A 20,049-nucleotide genomic window follows, 5' to 3' on the forward strand; every position below is an offset into this window, starting at 1 on the left:
CTGACTTCTATTTGCGAAAATGTGCTTTGAAGCGTTAGTTTGATAACTTGTGAGCAAAGCGCCAAATCAGCCGTCAAAAGTTACAAATGCCACCTACTGTATCTCTTTGAATGGGGAAACACCAAATTCTCGATTAAAATTTCATATTAGAAATCACCAAAGAAATTATACAACAACTGTGTAATAAATGTTGTTTCCTTTGCTCCAATAGCAACAGTGGCAATGCTTGAATCGGATTCAGAGATACTATAATGATCTGGTTTTACCAGGTTTTTATTATTGTATTTTTCACTGGCTATTGCCTAAAAAGAGGTATCTGGTTCAAGCATAATACCACTAGGAGCCACTTGAGGGCACTAGTGCATAGTGGTAACCGGATATAAGCCTGGTCACCAACGAGCAAGTCAGTTTGTTTAGTAGAGGAAAACTGCATGGTTGAACTAACACTACCTGCCTACTCCTTTTACTGTATGTCCTGTGTTGAGAACGTACTCGGTTACTAACGTAACCTCGGTTCTCTCTAGAAGAGGGAACGAGTACTGCGTCTTAGCTAAGACGCTACAGGAAAAGTCTCTTTTCACGAAATACTGAAGCAAAAAATTATCCTTAATTTTGAATTTTTGTAAAGCGCATTTGCAGCAGTACACAGCCATAGGCGAGATGGCTCGCTCGCTCATTGGCTGCTCTGCGGCAAGTGCACAGCCTATCGAGCGCAGGCTGATGCCATATCAGACCAATAAGGGCACTTTGCGCCCTTCACGCCACTTCCCGAGGCAAGGCCTGACCAATGTGGCAATGCGGGTCTTACGCAATACTGCCCATATAACAGTCGGCAGCGAATAACGCTCACAAACTCATAGTTCCCTTCAGGGCCCTGATTCGGCTATACCGACAGCAGCCTTGCTTGCAAGGCGGGAACCTCCAGGTTATAGAACCTGATAAATGTAGACAGCGAGGCCCAACCTGCCGCCATACATATATCCTGCAAGGAGATCCCAGTAGACCACGCCCACGACGAGGCGACGCCCCTTGTGGAGTGTGCTCTGATGCCCAGCGGGCACTGAAGGCCCCTGGAAGCATAAGCTAACGCTATGGCGTCAACTATCCATCTGGATAGAGTCTGTCTCGAAACAGCCATTCCCTTGGAACGTCCACTGAACGAGACAAACAGCTGCTCAGGCTGTCGAAAAGCAGCAGAGCGAGACACAAAAGCTCTTAAAACCCTTACAGGGCAAAGAAGACTCGAGTCCCTATCCTCTCCTGACACCGGCAGGGCAGAAAGGGCAATAACCTGAGCCCGAAACGGCGTGTTGAGGGATTTCGGCACATAACCGTGCCTAGGTTTGAGTATGACCTTTGAGTCATTAGGCCCAAACTCCAAGCACGACTGGCTCACCGAGAGCGCGTGCAGATCACCCACACGCTTCACTGAAGCGAGAGCCAACAAGAATACTGTCTTGAACGACAGATGCTGAAGGCTAATTGATTGGATAGGCTCAAAAGGGGGACCCTTCATGGCCTCCAAAACTGTCACGAGGTCCCATATAGGGACTGACGGAGGTCTGGGAGGATTCAGCCTCCTAGCTCCTCTAAGGAAGCGGATGACCAAATTGTTTCTTCCTATTGACTGACCAAGGGCTGTTTCAGAAAACGCTGCGTTGGCCGCCACATAAACTTTGAGTGTGGATGGGGCTCTGCCCTTATCCAACAGCTCCTGTAGGAAGAAGAGAACCTCCGTCACCTCACAACTAAGGGATGAACATCCTTGAGCTGTGCACCAGCTGGAGAACACCGACCACTTCGAGGCATACAGATGTCGTGTCGACGGAGCTCTAGCCTGAGTGATGGTATTTAGCACTCCCACTGCGAGATCAGCGGATAACCGTTGAGCGCCCACACATGGAGGGACCACAACTCCGGTTGAGGGTGCCAAATCGAACCCCTGGCCTGCGAGAGGAGGACCCTCCTCAACGGCACTGGCCACAGGGCTACATCTGCTAACTGCATCAAATCTGGGAACCATGGTTGGTTCTTCCAAAGAGTTGCTACAAGCAGTATTGAACATCTCGTTTCTCCCACCCGTTCTATCACCTGAGGAAGGAGGGAGATGAGAGGGAAAGCATAAAGCGGGCAGCACGGCCATTTCCGTGACAGCGCGCTTTCGTTCTTGGAAAAGAACGCGGGGCAGTGAGCGTTTTCGTGGGACGCGAAGAGGTCCACCTCCGCCCTGCCAAATCTCTCCCACAACAGCTGGACTGTTTGCGGGTGTAGAGACCATTCGCCCGTGGGAACATTTCCTCTGGACAGCCTGTCTGGACCCAGATTCTGTAGCCCAGGCACATGCACTGCCCTCAGCGAACGCACGTTGCGCTGAGCCCAAACCAGAAGGTGTTCCGCCAGCCTGTAAAGGTTTCGGGACCCGAGACCGCCCTGGCGATTTATGTAGGACACCACAGACATGTTGTCCGAACGGACTAAGACGTGGTGGCCCTTGATTTGGGGACAAAAGCGCATCAGCGCGTTCTCCACTGCCAGCATTTCCAGACAGTTGATATGATGGAGCTTTTCCCGTTCTGACCACAGGCCAAAGGACGGTCTGCCCTCGAACAGCGCTCCCTATCCCGAAGTGGAGGCGTCCGTCGACACCATCTTCACATTCGAGGAAGTCCCCAGGCTTACACCTGATTGGTACCAGCCGTTTGCTGTCCAGGGTTTCAGGGTTGTGACACAGCCCTGATTGACCTTGAGACGCAGTCGGCCAGACACCCACGCTCTGCGCGGCACCCGCGCCTTCAGCCAGAGCTGCAGGGGGCACATGCGGAGCAGGCCCAGCTGCAGAACCGGAGATGCTGAGGCCATGAGACCCAGCACCTTCTGACAGTGCTTGAGCGAAACGGTCGCGCCACAGCGGAGAGAACTCGCTGCGCGCTGAATGCCCAACGCGCGCTGTGGTGACAGCCGCTCCGTCATGGACCACGAGTTCAGAACTATACCCAAAAACAGAATCGTCTGACTGGGGTTCAGCGAACTCTTTGCCCAATTGACACTGAGACCGAGCTTCTCGAGGTGATCGAGTAAAACGGCCCTGTGCTCCACGAGCTCTGCTCGTGATCGAGCCATAATCAGCCAGTCGTCCAAATAATTCAGCACTCGCATGCCTCTGAGAGGAGTGAGCGCTGCAATCCATGCACCTCGTAAACGTACGAGGAGCCACGGACAAGCCGAACGGCAGGACTGTAAACTGGTATGCCTGGCCCTCGAAGGCGAATCTCAAATATCGCCTGTGATTTGACGCTATCTGTATTTGAAAATACGCGTCCTTCAGATCTATTGACATGAACCAGCCCCCTCTGCGAATCTGTGCGAGGAGCTTCCTGGTCGTAAGCATTCTGAAACTGCGTTTCATCAATGCCTTGTTCAGCTGTCTTAGATCCAGTATGGGCCTTTATAATGCCTAGCACCCAATCCGAAACCCCTGGAAGCGCTGACCATGCATCTGCATGAATGGCTAAGGGCTGGATGCGAAGTGGCTCTGTTGACTGGGCAACGGCGGCGCTTGGGTGCGCTGCACCATGCGCGTTACGCCTGTGGCATTTGAGGCGGGGAGCGCGCTGATCGCAGCTGGCAGTTCGCTCGTCCTCGACCCCATCCCCGTGCTTAACCGAATGGGGGAGGGCTGAGCGGGTCCCGTGGGACTCGTGATGTCTGCGAGTAACTGTGGGCTGCAATGCACATTTACCACTTTCGACTCGCTGTCTGCCTGGGCAGAGCGTACGTGCATGGGTTTCGTTTTTACAGAAACCACGCGCCGTGTGTGACATAGTGTATGTGGGCACTGAGGAGTGGGCACGTTTGCTATGTGGCGCGCGTGACCGATCTGAGTCGATCTTATGTGCGCGAGCCCTGTGTGCAGGGCTGTGCTCACATGGGGAGATGGGCACTGAGGAGTGGGCATCGTCACTAGATTTATAGCACCATCGGCCATGGCTGGACGAACGTGCACGGGTTTCGTTTTTACAGAAACCACATGACGCTTGTGACATAGTGATTGTGGGCACTGAGGAGTGGGCACGTTTACTATGTAGTGCGCGCGATCGACTTGAGTCGCTTTTATGAGCGCGAACCCTGTGTGAAGGGCTGTGCTTACATGTGGAGATGGGCACTGAGCAGTGGGCATCGTCACTACATTTATAGCACCATCGGCCGTGGCCGGACGAACGCGCACGGGTTTCGTTTTTACAGAAACCACATGACGCGTGTAACATAGTGATCGTGGGCACTGAGGAGTGGGCACGTTTACTATGTAGTGCGCGCGATCGACTTGAGTCGCTTTTATGGGCGCGAGCGCTGTGTGAAGGGCTGTGCTTACATGTGGAGATGGGCACTGAGCAGTGGGCATCGTCACTACATTTATAGCACCATCGGCCGTGGCCGGGACACCAGAAATTACACCTTTTCGGGAAATATCTGGGTAGCCGTGATAACGGTTTCTGTGTGCAGGCAAGCGGGCAACTGTACAGGCTTGCGCATTGCAAAAGACGCTGAAACAGTCACAATCCCTGGAACTGAAACAGCGGCGCACTTAGGTGAGAGTTCGGCCGCGGCGACTCGTACACCGGCGCTTTCCTAGGATGGCTTCGGGGCTCCCGGCCTCACCGTAATCCTCTGCGGGGGGCAACGGCCGGTAGAGCGGGAACAGGGGTCTCGAGCTGCGTTGCTGAAGCTGTTGCGATAACGGCTTTTGTGTGCAGGCAAGCGGGCAACTGTGCAGGCTTGCGCGTTGCAGAAAACGCTGAGACAGTCACAATTCCTGGAACTGAAACAGCGGCGCGCTTGGGTGAGAGCTCGACCACAGCGGAACTCGTACACCTGCGCTTCGATGAAGCAGCCATCGTGAGTAGTGCAGACGCAGCGTCATGCAGCAGGCTTTAGATGGCAACACCGCTTTCGTCCGCCGTCCAGCAGAGGGCGGACAAAGGTGCGTCGCTAACGCCTGTTCCACCGGCGGAAGTGACTGGTAGCTCCTGTTTTTAGCATCATCCAGTGTGGAGAATGCTAGTGAAACAGACGAACGAGTTCGCGCTGAATATGGTGCGTTCCAAGCCTTTGCCACCTCTTCGTGAAGCTCAGGAAGAAATGAGGCGGGCTTTGAGAAGTACGCTCATCCGAAAGGAAAATACCATCCAGCCGGGAACGAGAGGGGGGCGCTGTTGCAGACCACTCAAGGCCGAGACTCAATTTATTCCAGACTTCATTACCGGGAAATTAAACCCAGTAAAATATTGTAACATATTGTATATTTTAATCCATATATTTAAATAATATTACACCCATCTGTGCTTTTATTTTGACTTCTGTAAATACTGAACAGATTAATATTAATAATAAAGATCGGACAAACAAAGCCACCAGACCACTAAACCACCATTAAACACTGAATACGGAATACTGAAAGATTGCAATAAATTTAAAAGATGGAATTGCACACAAAATAATTTATTATAAGCCACAAATAGGAATATCACCTCAGTTTTCAGTCCTGTGTCAAAATGGTTCACAGGTATGAATCTATATAGTTTTAGAAAGCAGATGCTCTTTAATATCATTTAGTTTAATATCAACCCAGTAAAATAATCCAACACACACTGTCAATAGTGTAAGTAAGGTACTTATCACTAGGTATTAAAGCTTTGAATGTTTTACAAAACACTAACATGCATGAAAAAATTCATCTGAGGTCTGAGACTGACAGCTGTCTGTTCTGTGTGTGAAGAGCATTTACATAGAGACACTTTGCATGAGAGAGTTTATAGTGCTGTGAGTTTAACACTTCATGATTGAGAGCAGCACAGAACACAATCTTCATCATCACACTGTCTATATGTGTACAAGCAGAGGTGTAGTGGTAAAAAAAAAAAAAGAGGTGGGTACACTATAAATTTTGGGTGACCACATCATAGTCATGGTAAAGTGGGCCACTGCCTACCGGTGTATGTGTATCCTGATGACATCACTATAGGCTGTCATTTGATATTACTACCAAGGGTATCACTGGTTGTTCCCTCATATAGGTCACACAATCACTATTCAATTCATACATTAATCTACAGTAAGTTCTTGTTAAAGAGAATCAAGAAGGAATAATATGGTTGAAATATATAAAGTTTACTAAATGACAAAACAGGGAGAACAAAATATTTTAAGAGAGATAAAGAGGGAGGCTTATATCCAGGGGTTTCAATGCAATGCACTTGTACATAATGATGAGGGATTTGGGATTATTTTCATAGTCGATTAATCAGTTGAATATTTTCTCAATTAATCGGTTAGTTGTTTGGTCTATAATACGTCAGAAAAATGTGGATCATTGTTTCCCCAAAAGCCCAGGAATGGTCCTCAAATGTCTCGACCATATCATGGGAGGCTTTGGAGAAGATTTAGAAAAGACTGATAAGATGCTTTCATATATATTATCAATGACAAAGACTGCAATGACACAGACAGCGTCATTGCAGAAGGAAATCCTTTTGGTCACGTGGTTCACGTGAGATGATTGACAGCTTTACAAACTAATGATATCGCACTGATGTCATAGCTGACGCAAATTAATAAGAGGAGAGTAGCTCTGTTAGCTGTTTGAGCTCTTCAGATTGCATAAATCAGTGCAAAATTAATAGGAATGTTATTCTGCATGACAAAATATTTTACAAAAATTTCATAAAATTATTATTAATCATTCCAAATGTGCGCACCATTGGAATATATAGCCCTGGTGGATCGTGGATATTGTATGTATACGAACATAAATTAACCATGGTAATATTAAATTAGCTTTCTAGTTTCTTGAGATAAGATGAATGGCTGCTGTATGAGTGATGATTTCTATTCAAAATAACGAACGTTATTATTATTATTATTATTAACGGACGTTTACCGTACCCACGAAACCGTGAACGGCTAGTGATAACTTTAACTAGCTAGGTAGAGGTGACTCGAGTCAGTGGCATGAATCTACCGTGAACCAAATTAACCTTAAAAACATGAAGTTTAGTACTGAGTACCGAGCTCATTCACTTTTGGCTTGTTGCCGAGGCCGTTTGCTGGCATCAGGAGGAGGGCTGCTGTCTTGATGGTGCTTAAAAAAATGGCCAGATATCAATTTTTGAATCTTGATGCAATCTGTTGCGTGTCTTTCATGAACGGTTCGTTCATTTTGAACGAACCTTTAATATGACTCAGGACTACCGAGTTGTCTCAGAGAGTGATTCGTTCATTGTGTGTTGACCGCACACGAGCATTACGCAACATATGGGCTCTGAATCGACAGATGAGGTCCGAGTCTTTTATTCTTCCTGTCATTCCCATAGAGATGGAAAGAGAAAAGATCAGGGCCCGGTTCCCCAAAACGTTCTTATTGCTAAGTAGTTCTTAACCTATTCCTTAACCTCTTTCTTAACCTTATGGCATGATTCCCAACACGTTCGTACGCTAAGTATATCTTCTGTAAGTCACAGTTTTGTAAGGTTGGTCTGGACCATTCGTAAGCTCTCTCTTAGCGTTGTTTGAGCTCAAGACTCTAGTCGCAACAAAATGGCTCTAAATGGCTAAAATCCATAAATGGGTAAGCATGGCGGTGTCCAGTAAGCGACCAACTACGGCAGTGATCCAACGTGTCCTTGTATTGAATCAAAGACGGAGCCGTTTAGTCCATGTCAGTTTTTTTATTCGGCAAAACTTAAGCCCTTTTGACATTTTGCCTGACGTGGCTATATAAAAAAATTTTGCCTCCCAAGACAACTCATATGGAGCTGCTGTACCTTCTCAGACCTGCGCTTGCCAGGCTAACGCTGCGGAATTTTGCTTCAAGCCCTGAAGTCAAGCTGCTTGCAGCGCTAGGATTTTTTTTTTTTTTTTTCTACAGAGAACTTCATCGAGTTCGTGGGAGAGGGCGAGTTGCGGAGGTGCCTCCACACTGTTACCAACGCCCTTCTGCGCCATGCCAGGGATTACATCCTGGTGGATGGCACACTCATCTCTATCACCAATCCATCAGTGATTGATCAGGTGTACATATCGCGAAAGGGATACGCGGCCATAAACGTGCAGGTTATAGTGGACCATAGGGGTGTGATCTCCGACCTGGTGGCAAGGTCCAGCAAAACTTCAAGTTCCTTTGACCAGAAGCTTGGTGCCCTTTTTTATGTTGCTTCCCCAGCATATTCTGTCTCTAACGCTCTCTCTCTGCTCATTGTAGATAGGTTGCTTTTTATTGAAAACATTAACCAATGACAATCAATACCAGCATTAAACAGAAGTAACTGCAGCTGCTTGCCATTCAATTCTGATTGTAAAGTACTTTACCATTAATATAAAAGTGTATTACATAATTTTTAGAAGTCGTTAAACCCATGTCAAGAAGCGGCACAAGTGGCACAACGGGATAAGGAGGGTGGATGATCAGTGAGGGATCCCCGTTTCGTCTAACCGTCACAACATATCATGTGAACATATTACTTACCATTTGATAATTTAATTTATAGTCTATATTTTACTGATAACTTAAACTAGGTTAAAATAAATGTTACTGGAATAATTTGAGGAATTTTTCATTTGCATAGAACTTGTTGTTTTTCCTAACGCTGTATTGCACCTTCGCGTGAGGTGGAAAATCGATTCCTGAGCAATCGATGCCAACTAATTCAGCACCTTCCCTCGGGACTGCGCTCTTGTAACATCGGACGTAAGAGGCAGCGTGTTAAGAAGCTTCCCAAGGGACACTTCGGGGAACACACTTAGGAACATAAACAACTTTGGTAAGATATATCTTTCGAGGTCTTCTTAGCGGGCTAAGAGTGAGCGTTATCGGGGAACTGGGCCTAGTTCATTTTGCTGAATGAGACTCAAAGATCTGAGTCAGTAAAATGATCTGAACTTCCCACTACTACTGGCAACACCGCAAGCAATTGGTCAACACTGACAGTTGCAGCGCAATATGAAAGACTTCATATTAGGTTTAACAACAAACAACCCATCAAACTAATAATGAACAATATGAAACTAAAACCACATAAGCTTAATTTAAAATGGCTTAGGAACTGTAGGCTATTTAGAGGTGGATAAACTTAATTTAGAGGTGGATAAATGCACTTTGAAGGTGGGTAAACGCTATTTCCGAATTTTGGGAGGTGTGTAAACGGCGTTTACGTGCTTTTAGGCTTCACTACATCCCTTTGTACAAGGTAAGGTTTTCATGAAAATGTTAAAGTAAAATATTATGATATTATCAGCAAAGAATATCACACATATATCCTGTTCTTTCTAACTCTGTTTCTAGGTTTCAGTTGGCAGGTGACTGTGAATCAGACGCTTTAAAAACAGTTCAGATCAGTGAATCAGTCATTGTTAAACAAACTCAGCAGTCAAAGATGCTTGTTCAGGTTCATATACTTGTATGGCCTGGTATCAGCAGAAACCTGGAGAAGCTCCTAAACTCCTCATATATTATGCAACAACCCGTTACACTGGAACTCCATCTAGATTCAGTGGCAGTGGATCTAACAGTGATTTCACTCTGACCATCAGTGGAGTCCAGACCTCCATCAGTCAGAGTCACAGTGACTGCACTGATACAGCTGAGAGATACTGCAGCTGCTCATAAACATAATCACACACAACACTGATCAACACAAACACTAATATTACAATATCATTACAATCAACATTAATCTTGCATTTATGGACAGAACGAGTAAGTGGAGACACTGGGAGTGTGGACTGAAAATCTCATTTACATTGTGAGTGTGGAGTGATTGTGATCCTCTCAGAATAGAGAAGCTCTGTCTCCAGAGACCATGTTCAAACCCCAAGAGCTTTATTTGACTAGATTTACTGCTACTGATTTTTTTTGAGAAGCTTTATTGAATGTTGCAGCAAACACAGCAAATTGAAAGATCAGCCAGTGCTTTGACACTAGAGCTCTCTTTCAGTATTGAGTTGTAAATGACTACAGCTGCAGCACTAGACTCATGTGAATCCTGCCTGACACAGGACACTCAGATACGTTCATCTTCAGGAGAGAGCAGCGCTCACTGGAGAAACATCAGCACTGCGAGTGACTAACAGCGACTCTTGTGGAACGAGGCCTCATGAGGAGCTCCATCATGTGTTACTCTGCAGACGTACAGCTCTCCCTCTTCCCAGCGTGCTTTGCTGAGGGTCAGGACACTACTGCGGCTGTAGCGGCCGTCCTGCTCGCTCTCTGCGCTGGTCACAACCCCCTCGGTGACCTCTGAGCCGTCCAGTGTCCAGCTCACCAGCGCCCCCTGTGGAGAGTAAGAGCTGAGCAGACAGAGCAGTGCGGCTGAGTCTCCAGAGATCTGCAGAGAAGAGGGCGGCAGCAGAGACACTGAGGGCTTCACTGTGGGACCAGCTGCAGGAGACAAACACAACACAGTCACAAACACAGAGAAAACACACTGCAGCTCCAGCACTCTTCTGCCCTGCAGCATTCACATCATTTCAAGATCACTTTCAGCAGCAGACGTGTGAGATCCCTTACGAAAAATAACCATGGTTTTAGTATAGTAAAACTGTAGTAACCCATGTTTTTTTGGAGTGTTGACTACCATTTGTATAACCACAGATTTACTACAAATACCATGGTTAAACTATGGTTAATTTAGCAAAACCATGGTTGATTTGTGGTTACCATGGTTTAACTATAGTAAACATGGTTTTTTGGTTTTATTTGTAGTAAAACCATGGTTAATTTTCATAAGGGATGCAGTAAAAATCACAACAATCTCATCATTCTTCTTATTCATCATCACTGCAGCTGATATATACACAATATACAAACTACACAATCACTATATACATTTAAATCAAACCTCAAAAATGAAACAAACTTACAAAGACACTGACTGATTTAATTTCTGTAGTTTTTGTACCACAACATAAAGATTTTTACATTTTCTGTTAGATGTTCCACTCTTATATTTTCTTTTGTTTATACATCTAAGTTTAACTCAATTTCAGACTTACATTTTATGACTGCAGCTCAGATCAAGTGTAAAGTATATTGCTGATTAGATTAGAAAACAACCAAATCAACATATTAAATGAGCTGATATACAAACTACACAATTGCTAAATACATTCCCATGAAACCTTACAAATATAACTAAACATAATAAGATATTTACCAGCTTTAATTCCAGTACTTTTTATATCCCTAAAAATTCTTTACATTTTAGTTAGGTGAGATATTTAACTCAAAGTGTAACTCAATTTCAAACAGAGATTGTGTGATAATAAATAAATGAATAAATATGCACTAAATTATAAGCAAAAGAGATTCAAAATCATTGATTGATCTACAGAAAGTAGCTCCATTTATATTTTAATGCCAGATCTCTTTTGTCCGTGATATTTACAATAAAAAAATTATGTATATGTGAACTCAGTATAGAAATTAATGAAAGAAAAAACTTGATAAACTGATAAAAGTCACAAAGAGCCACATTATGAAAAAGTGAATCATTCAGTTCTTCTAAGTATGTTACATGAGAATATTTGAAATATTTATTGTGAAACCATTTTTTATTATTATTTAAAAAAATACTGATTTTGTAACTGTTTTGATTTTGTTACTGAGCACAAGTTTAGTTCCTCCACCGAATGTGTACCACAGTGATACAATCGAATTAAACACTCGTACAAAAACCTCTATTCCACTCGAGTGAACACAAACTCCAGCAGAGAGAGAAACAACACTTCAACACACTGAGAGCAGAAACACCTCAGCTGCTGACAATGTCTTTCTTTTCATTATCAGTTGAAGAGTTTATTCATCTCAATCACTGTAGTCCTGATTCAGTTTGACTTCATGTCCTATATTTATCATTTATTGTTTCCTTGTGTGCCAATAACACTTTTTAAGGAAATTAAGTTGATGACCTTTGACCTTTTTTATCATGGATGATGTCATGGAGTTTCTCATAATGATGCTTTGATCGTCAAATGAAGCTCGATCATTATGATTCACAGAAAGAAAGAAAAAACTCTTATTTTACACAGTGTTGAGTCCTAATGATATTTATACGAGTAGAAAAAAAAGGTCTCATGAAAGATATCTCAAATAGCGACATCAACACTGATCCAACATTAAAAAGACCACAATGGACTTTTACTCTTTTAATCTAAACGCAGCTGAATACTATTCAATTATTCTTGATAACACATCTATTATCAGATACTTTCACTTAATAAATAAATCAATCATATATGACTAAACAGTTAAATATGTTATTACAGTGACACTAGAAACTGAAAATGTTGCATCCACACAGATAGATGACAGTATAAAGACTAAGATTAGTGTCACATCAGCCAGTGCAACAACAAATCAACAAAACTAATATTTTACAATTAAGCAACACAATAATCAGTAAATGGTTTAAAAACCATTACTGTGAGAGTAAAATATTACAGTATTAGTTGTAGCAGCTTGAGCTGTTGTGAATCCTGCCCACTTCTTTGCATCATCAGCTCATGCTTCAGTGCTCTGAGAGAGTTTATAGAGCTGTGAGTTTAACACTTCATGACTGAGAGCAGAACAGAACACAATCTTCATCATCACACAAGACACAACAACAACAATGAACAACATCATCATCCTCATCTGGACCCTCACACTGTTTGCTCAAGGTTTGTGTGATAAAATGTGTATTGTTTCATTTTGTTATTTATTCTTTAATTCTTTGAAGTGTAAAATATTAATCATAAACAATTTCATAATTATATATTTTTTTCTTTCTTTCAGAGTGTAGAGGACAGTACACTGTAACTCAGAGTCCATCAATAACAGCAGCTCAACCAGGACAAGAAGTCAGAATAAACTGTAAAACCAGCAGTAATGTGTACAGTGATAGTAATGGGATATGGATGAGCTGGTATTTACAGAAACTTGGAGAAGCTCCTAAACTCCTCATATATCTTGCATCAACCCGTTTCACTGGAACTCCATCTAGATTCAGTGGCAGTGGATCTAACAGTGATTTCACTCTGACCATCAGTGGAGTCCAGACTGAAGATACAGGAGATTATTACTGTCAGAGTTTCCACTATCCAAACAGTAAACGTGTGTTCACACAGTGATAAAGAGTCGTACAAAAACCTCCGTCAGTCAGAGTCACAGTGACTGCACTGATACAGCTGAGAGATACTGCAGCTGCTGATGAACACAATCACACACAACACTGATCAACACAAACACTAATAACACAATACAAACAGATGGAGAAGTTTATTGTGATATACTTTGAAGTTTACTTGACGAAGCCTCGTTTGAATGAGTAACATCTTTAAGTTTAAAGGTTTTCTTGTCACACAGACAGCAAAAAATCAAACAGGTCTTCAAAAACTCAACATTACTCTGAACATTAGACCACTTCAGAACCCATCAAACCTCAACAGACAAGAACGAAATCATATTAGACCCTATTACGGCTATTATCACTTGATCTGAGCAACAGTCACTCAATTTCACTTTAAAACTGAGTGTAAACCAAAGAAAACAAGAGTGGAATATCTATCATGAAACTGTAAGAAGCTCAAATTCACTTCATTGAATGAGGAAAGAATGAGCTCCAGCAAAGCCCTTATGAAAAAATATATATATATTTCCATATATTTATGATCAATATATTCCCATATGCAAAGACTATTTCCTTATATATGAATGATCAATATATTAAGTGTTTTAATGGTATATTGAAAATATTGAGAATAATATGTTGTGTTAATATATTACAATATATTGAATAATACATAAGGAACTGCTGCTTTTCATATATTTAAAAATTTGTGACAATATATTATAATATATATAATTAATTATTCAGTATGTAAGGAACACCCCGATGAAGAAATCCAATGGCGAGGGTGAAAGAATAATGTGTGCAGATCTTTACTCATGCTCCTGCAAAATTTATCAGGATTTAGTTTCAATTTTAGTCTAGCTCTGTTTAATCTGACTCCAATTTTCAAGCTATCATAAAATGTAGACTGTATTTCTAATTCAGAACTTATCACAAATATTGATTTTGTATTCATTTAGATATTTGATTATTTTGAAGATCCCATACTTTCAGTTGTTCGTTCATCAGGGACACGATGTCGCATTTGAGTCTCACGTCGTCTGTACACAGATCTCATGATCACAAACTCACCAGTCCAAACTTAATCAGAGCATTTACCTTTAAGTCCAGCCGCCTACTGCTCGCTCAGAACAAAAAGTGTAGTTTGTTAAGTCACTTCAATACAACTTGCTGAATCAGTGATAGACAGAATTAAAAAGATCTGTTTTGCTCAGTCATGAGCCTTTAGTCTGTTCTCTCCTGACACAGATTTGAGGAAACATCAGCCTCCACATGATTTCAGCAGAGACTAAAATAAATCAAGAATTAATGTCTATTTTGCCTGGCAAAATAAAAAATAAATCATAAAGAATAAATTAATCAAGAAAGAGAATACATAAATTAAAAAAACAATAAATTAAAATTTGGTTACACAAAGGATCAGCATGAAATACGAAACACAGAAATAGAAAAAATAGCACCAAATAATTTCAAAGAGTTATCATACCTGGTAAATAGAGAGACACATGGCAAGTGTGCGGGAAGTTTTGTTTGGAGATGTTTCGTCGATTCTCTTTAAATACTCAAATCAGAACAAAACAGATTCCTCATAAATTCAAGATAATAAAAACTTCACAGAACTTTTGCTGGGAGATGAGAGCCATATTTAAGGCAATTTTCTTTGATCCATTATGATGAATTATTCAAAATATTTAACCTGGTCATTGTGCTCCTATATAATCTCGTGCTATTATGCAAACCCATTATATATAATTATAAGTTACATATATAATTACATATAATTATAAGTTCTGCAAAAAAAAAAAAAAGAGCGACATGTGCACTTACATCTCATAGCATCAGTAACTCAACCGTCTAGTAGTTGTAGTAGTACATTAGTACGGTTTTCCTACCTAGTGCAGCATTTTCAATGTTTGCAATGTCTTCACAATGAAGACGTCAGGCAGCACCTTGAAGATCTCGCCTTTGGAGAAGATTTTATACTCAAAAAATGTATTCGTTTCTCAGAGAAAAATTGCAAAGAGATTGAAGTTATCATCCTCTACAGTGCATAATATCATCCAAAGATTCAGAGAATCTGGAACAATCTCTGTGCGTACGGGTCAAGGCCGGAAAACCATACTAGATGCCCGTGATCTTTGGGCCCTTAGACAGCACTGCAACACATACAGGACTGCTACTGTAATGGAAATCACAATATGGGCTCAGGAATACTTCCAGAAAACATTGTCGTGAGCACAATCAACCGTGCCATTCACCGTTGCCGGCTAAAACTCTATAGTTCAAAAAAGAAGCCATATCTGTCAGAAGCAAGACCAGGACCCAACTGCGGTTGAATGAATAATAAAAGTGTATTGACAAAAAAACTCAGGACTCAGGAAAAAAGAGGACTTAATCGGCTGAATCACAAAACCACCAGTACTCCGTAAGAAAGGCCGGCATTGTGATTTCACCGGCATCAACTGGACAGCAGCGGGGGAAAGGTGGGGAGTCAGCACTGGAAAGCCGAGAGGTGAGTAGAGTATGCCGACTGGTAGATGTGAGCTTCTGAGTAACGAGAGGCAAGGCTAGGAAAAAAGGACAAAAACCTGGAACACCAGACAAACTAGACAGGGAAAAATAAAATAAACAAAGCTTCGACTAGTAAGGAGAAGAACTGTGCTTCTTACAATGCTTACGGACTGACATAAGACAGCAAAAACAAGGGCATGATAAAGGGAAGATAATCAGCATAAAACAGGGTGCAGGTGAGGGAGAATACAGGGATATCAAGAGGGGCAGAGAAAACATAGCGGTGATCGCGGAACACCTGGCGAGCCACCAAAACAAAAACCATGTGCTCCAGGACAGCAAAAGCCTCAGACCCCACCGTGATCGTGACAATATCTAAACATGATCCAGAAGTGCATGCATTTTCTCTGGGCCAAGGGTCATTTAAAATGGACTGTGATAAAGTGAAAAACTGTTCTGTTTTGACGAATCAAAATTTGAAATTCTTTTCGGAAAACTGGGACTCCATGTCATCCGGACTAAAGAGGACAAGGACAACCTAATTTGTTATCAGCGCTCAGTTCAGAAGCATGCATCTCTGATGGTATGGGGTTGCATGAGTGCGTGTGGCATGGGCAGCTTACACATCAATGCTGTACCATCAATGCTGAAAGGTATATCCAAGTTCTAGAACAACATATGCTGCTTCCAGACGTCTTCTCTTTCAGGGAATACCTTGCATTTTCCAACATGACAATGCCAGACCACATACTGCATCAATTACAACATAATGGCTGTTATGATAGAAAACATCTGGAGCATCATAAAGAGGACAATGCGACAAAGAAGACCTAAGACAGTTGAGCAACTAGAAGCCTGTATTAGACAAGAATGGGACAACATTCTTATTCCTAAACTTGAGCAACCTGTCTCTTCAGTCCTCAGACGTTTGCAGACTGTTATAAAAAGAAGAGGGGATGCCACACAGTGGTAAACATGGCCTTGTCCCAACTTTTTTGAGATGTGTTGATGCCATGAAATTTAAAATCAACATATTTTTCCCTTAAAATTATACATTATCTCAGTATAAACATTTGATATGTCATCTATGTTGTATTCTGAATAAAATATTGAAATTTGAATCTTCCACATCATTGCATTCTATTTTTATTCACAATTTGTTCAGTGTCCCAACTTTTTTGGAATCGGGTTTGTAGACAAACAAGTAATTAGACTCTGGTGGTGGAGTTAAGACGTGGCAGAGGGTGTGACAATATACCTAATATAATCATAATGTATATCACTTACATTGTCTAGAAGAAAAATAAATGTATGTTGCTTGTTCATCAAAACTTGCCTCCACAATGTTAACAATTAAAAAAATGTTTCCTTGTCTTTACAATATTTTGGTATCTAGATTTGACTGGAGCTCTGAGGGATTCAGAGTCTGTAAGTTTTTGTTCAGCAGGTAAATCATCAGTCCTAAACAAGTACATTATTATAACAGATGCACTGACTCATGAAGGAGTCTCTCCAGCAACTTATTGTCTGGCTAATCGGATTCTCTCATCTGATTTTCACACATCTTCAGCATGGATGGGTTTAGTTCATCAGCTGTGTGTGACAGAAACACTGAAGGACACAACTCAGAATGAATCATTCACTGCGTCTCATCACAGAGTCAACAGTTGATTCAAACATTCAGAGCTCAGTTTGACTGCTGAGAGTCTCAGTGTGAACTGATGAATATGAACAAACCTCATCTCTCCATGAGTTCAACTCTACTGACTCATTTCAGAGAATAAAGAGTCAAAAGGTCAAACTCATATTTAAGTGATTGTGTTCCTCTCAGAACAGAGCAGCTCCATCAGCAGATGTTCAGCGTCCTCACAGGAGCTTCATGATACAGTAAAACTACACAGAGTCATGTGAGGTTCATAATTTGACTACACAGTCTAGTTTCATTATTTCCTTCATCTGCAGGTGTTTTCATGGTTCACTGAGTGACATTTCATTATAAAATATGAGCTTGAGTTCTGGGGCCTCATTTATAAAAAAGTGTGTAGGTTTCTGAAATGCCCCTATAAACGATTTCTAAAACTATCCATACAAACATTTCCCTAAATGCATTAAACTTTATAATTCTCAGTTCATTATAAATTCAAGCACACTGTGAACAAAAGCATCAAACTACAGAACAGCCACAAATATCCCTTTATGTTTCTGAAGTAAAGTACTCATCATGTTTAAACTCAGGAATTCATTAATTCCAGTGACATACTTTTCACAAAGCATATATTGATGAATATTGTGATTATCTATTTTTACCATTACTCTTTACATTTTTATAAACAATGTTGGATTATTTTGATTATATATGCATGCAAAACACCAAGACAGATAGATAGTAATAGTATTTTTTTTTATTAACTGGATTTGAAATAAATAAAATCCAGTATAGTTTAATATATTCATATATTATTCATCACAATATCATGCCCAATCTTCTCAGTCCAGCTACCAGGAGAAATTTTCTGACTAAGATCTCTACACAATAAAAAAAATAAAATAAAAAAATACAAATAATTTAAAACAGATAGACAACCAGCAAGACATTAGGCTGTACAGGCTATAGGAATCAGTGATGCGTGGGTTGATCCAAAATGAGCGGGTGCCTGCGGTCACCCGCGGTTACGAGTCATCCAAAAATACTTTTAATGATATTCGGGTCATGGTCGGTCGGGTCGTTTGACATAAAGATGCCATTTAAACCTTTGTAATTTATAAAGTACTAGACACACTTTTGAAATACATAGGCCTACACTTTATTGGCCTAATAACTAGCGTGAATAGAGTGACCACCTGTCCCGCTTTATGTTGTACTGTACAGCAATTTTACCCTTTGTCCCGCCTCACGCAAATTGAGCATCTGTCCTGCTTTTTCATTCGACCCTGCCTAATAAATACACAGATACGTACATAGGCGTACTGTTAACTTATGTCCAATATTTCAGAGGAGAGCAATAAATGCGTAAGTCGATAGGCTGAGTCGTACGTCAATCAAACTGTTGACTGGTGCACGAACGCCTCCTCAACGTTGTCAACAATCTCAAATTGGAGAGCGCGCACGCTGTTCATTCAGGTTAAGCAGCCGTGTCCAGGAATAAAAGAAAATGCACTTTTGATAAAGAATGGACTGCAACATACTCTTGGTTAAGACCTGTAGATGGCGAAGCAGAAAGAGCTTTTTGCATTTTATGCAAAAGCAGTTTTTCAGTGGGACATGGTGGAGAATACGACATGAAGCGACATGGTGCATGTCAGTACCACAGAAAAAAAGCACATCATCTAGAAACATGCAAATCAGTGCAATCATTTTTCAATAAACCAAATGACCCACAAGCTGACAACGTTTCGGCAGCAGAAGTGATGAGCATTTACATACATCAAACACATTCATATCGCTCTACGGACTACAATAACAAGTTAGCCCCAGTAATTTTCCAGATTCTGAAATAGCTAAGAAAAAAGCTGTAGAAACATTGGGTGATATTTTGGGTCAGGTAGTTGGGGCAGGGTAAATCTTTTAGTCGGTGGGTTTAAAAAGAAATATAGGCAATATATTACAGAAAGCTTGAAATGTCTATGTAGCATGTGGGCCGGGTTAGGATTAGAATCCTTCAGTTCACTCTCTTTCTCTGACTCTTTAGTTTCATGTTTGATCATGTCACTAATTGGGGGGTGGAGAAGGCATTTAGTGAACCACTTAATGCAAAGGGAGCAGGCTTCTATATAGACACCTGGGGTCCTTAGACCGACACCGTGTCAATTTACTGGCTCTGGTGTGGTGAATCAGAGATTCAGGTGCTGTTTTTGGAGTGTTCAGTCTTTGTGGCAAGCCTTATGTGTGCGGCCATAACGCTTATTATCCTGTAGGCTATAGCGTATTTAAGTAATTAAATTAATATGAAGGGGCGACGCATTTACTATTTAAAAAAAATGCGGGTCAGGAAGTGGGTCGGGTACAATACTCTTTTTCTTTTTTTGTGGTCCGAGTTGCGGGCGGGTTAGTTGAAAACGTCAGTCGTGTGCAGGTGGTTTATACATTGACCCGCGCATCACTGATAGGAATGTAGCCAAAACTGATAGCATCACTGATAGGAATGTAGCCAAAACATGACACAATCACGTGGTATTTTAACAGTCAATTATTATGATGGCCTCTCTGTAATGTTTGACTATTAAAATGTCATATGTCTCAATCAACATTATAAAACCATGTCAAAAAGAAGAGACATACTCATAACATGTATTGTCGGGTAATGTTAAACAGGCTGACTGTGAGCACGTGACAGTTATTAAAATATTAAGATTATTTGAACTTAAAGGGTACATAACA

At 41.6% G+C, this 20,049-nt stretch overlaps 2 gene segments (V, D, J or C); one reads left to right on the plus strand and one right to left on the minus strand.

Annotated features, from left to right (window-relative positions):
• Window positions 1–10,007: 10,007 nt before the first annotated feature.
• LOC132133762 (immunoglobulin lambda constant 7-like) lies at window positions 10,008–10,541 on the minus strand. The segment is given in 1 exon segment: window positions 10,008–10,541. A coding segment is annotated over 1 exon segment (393 nt).
• A 2,072-nt stretch (window positions 10,542–12,613) lies between these two features.
• On the plus strand, window positions 12,614–13,348 carry LOC132133505 (immunoglobulin kappa variable 3-15-like). The segment is given in 2 exon segments: window positions 12,614–12,708; window positions 12,824–13,348. Coding segments are annotated over 2 exon segments (384 nt in total).
• Window positions 13,349–20,049: the final 6,701 nt, after the last annotated feature.

The sequence above is a fragment of the Carassius carassius genome, chromosome 50, assembly GCF_963082965.1.
Source record: "Carassius carassius chromosome 50, fCarCar2.1, whole genome shotgun sequence".
NCBI classification, from domain to species: Eukaryota; Metazoa; Chordata; class Actinopteri; order Cypriniformes; family Cyprinidae; genus Carassius; species Carassius carassius.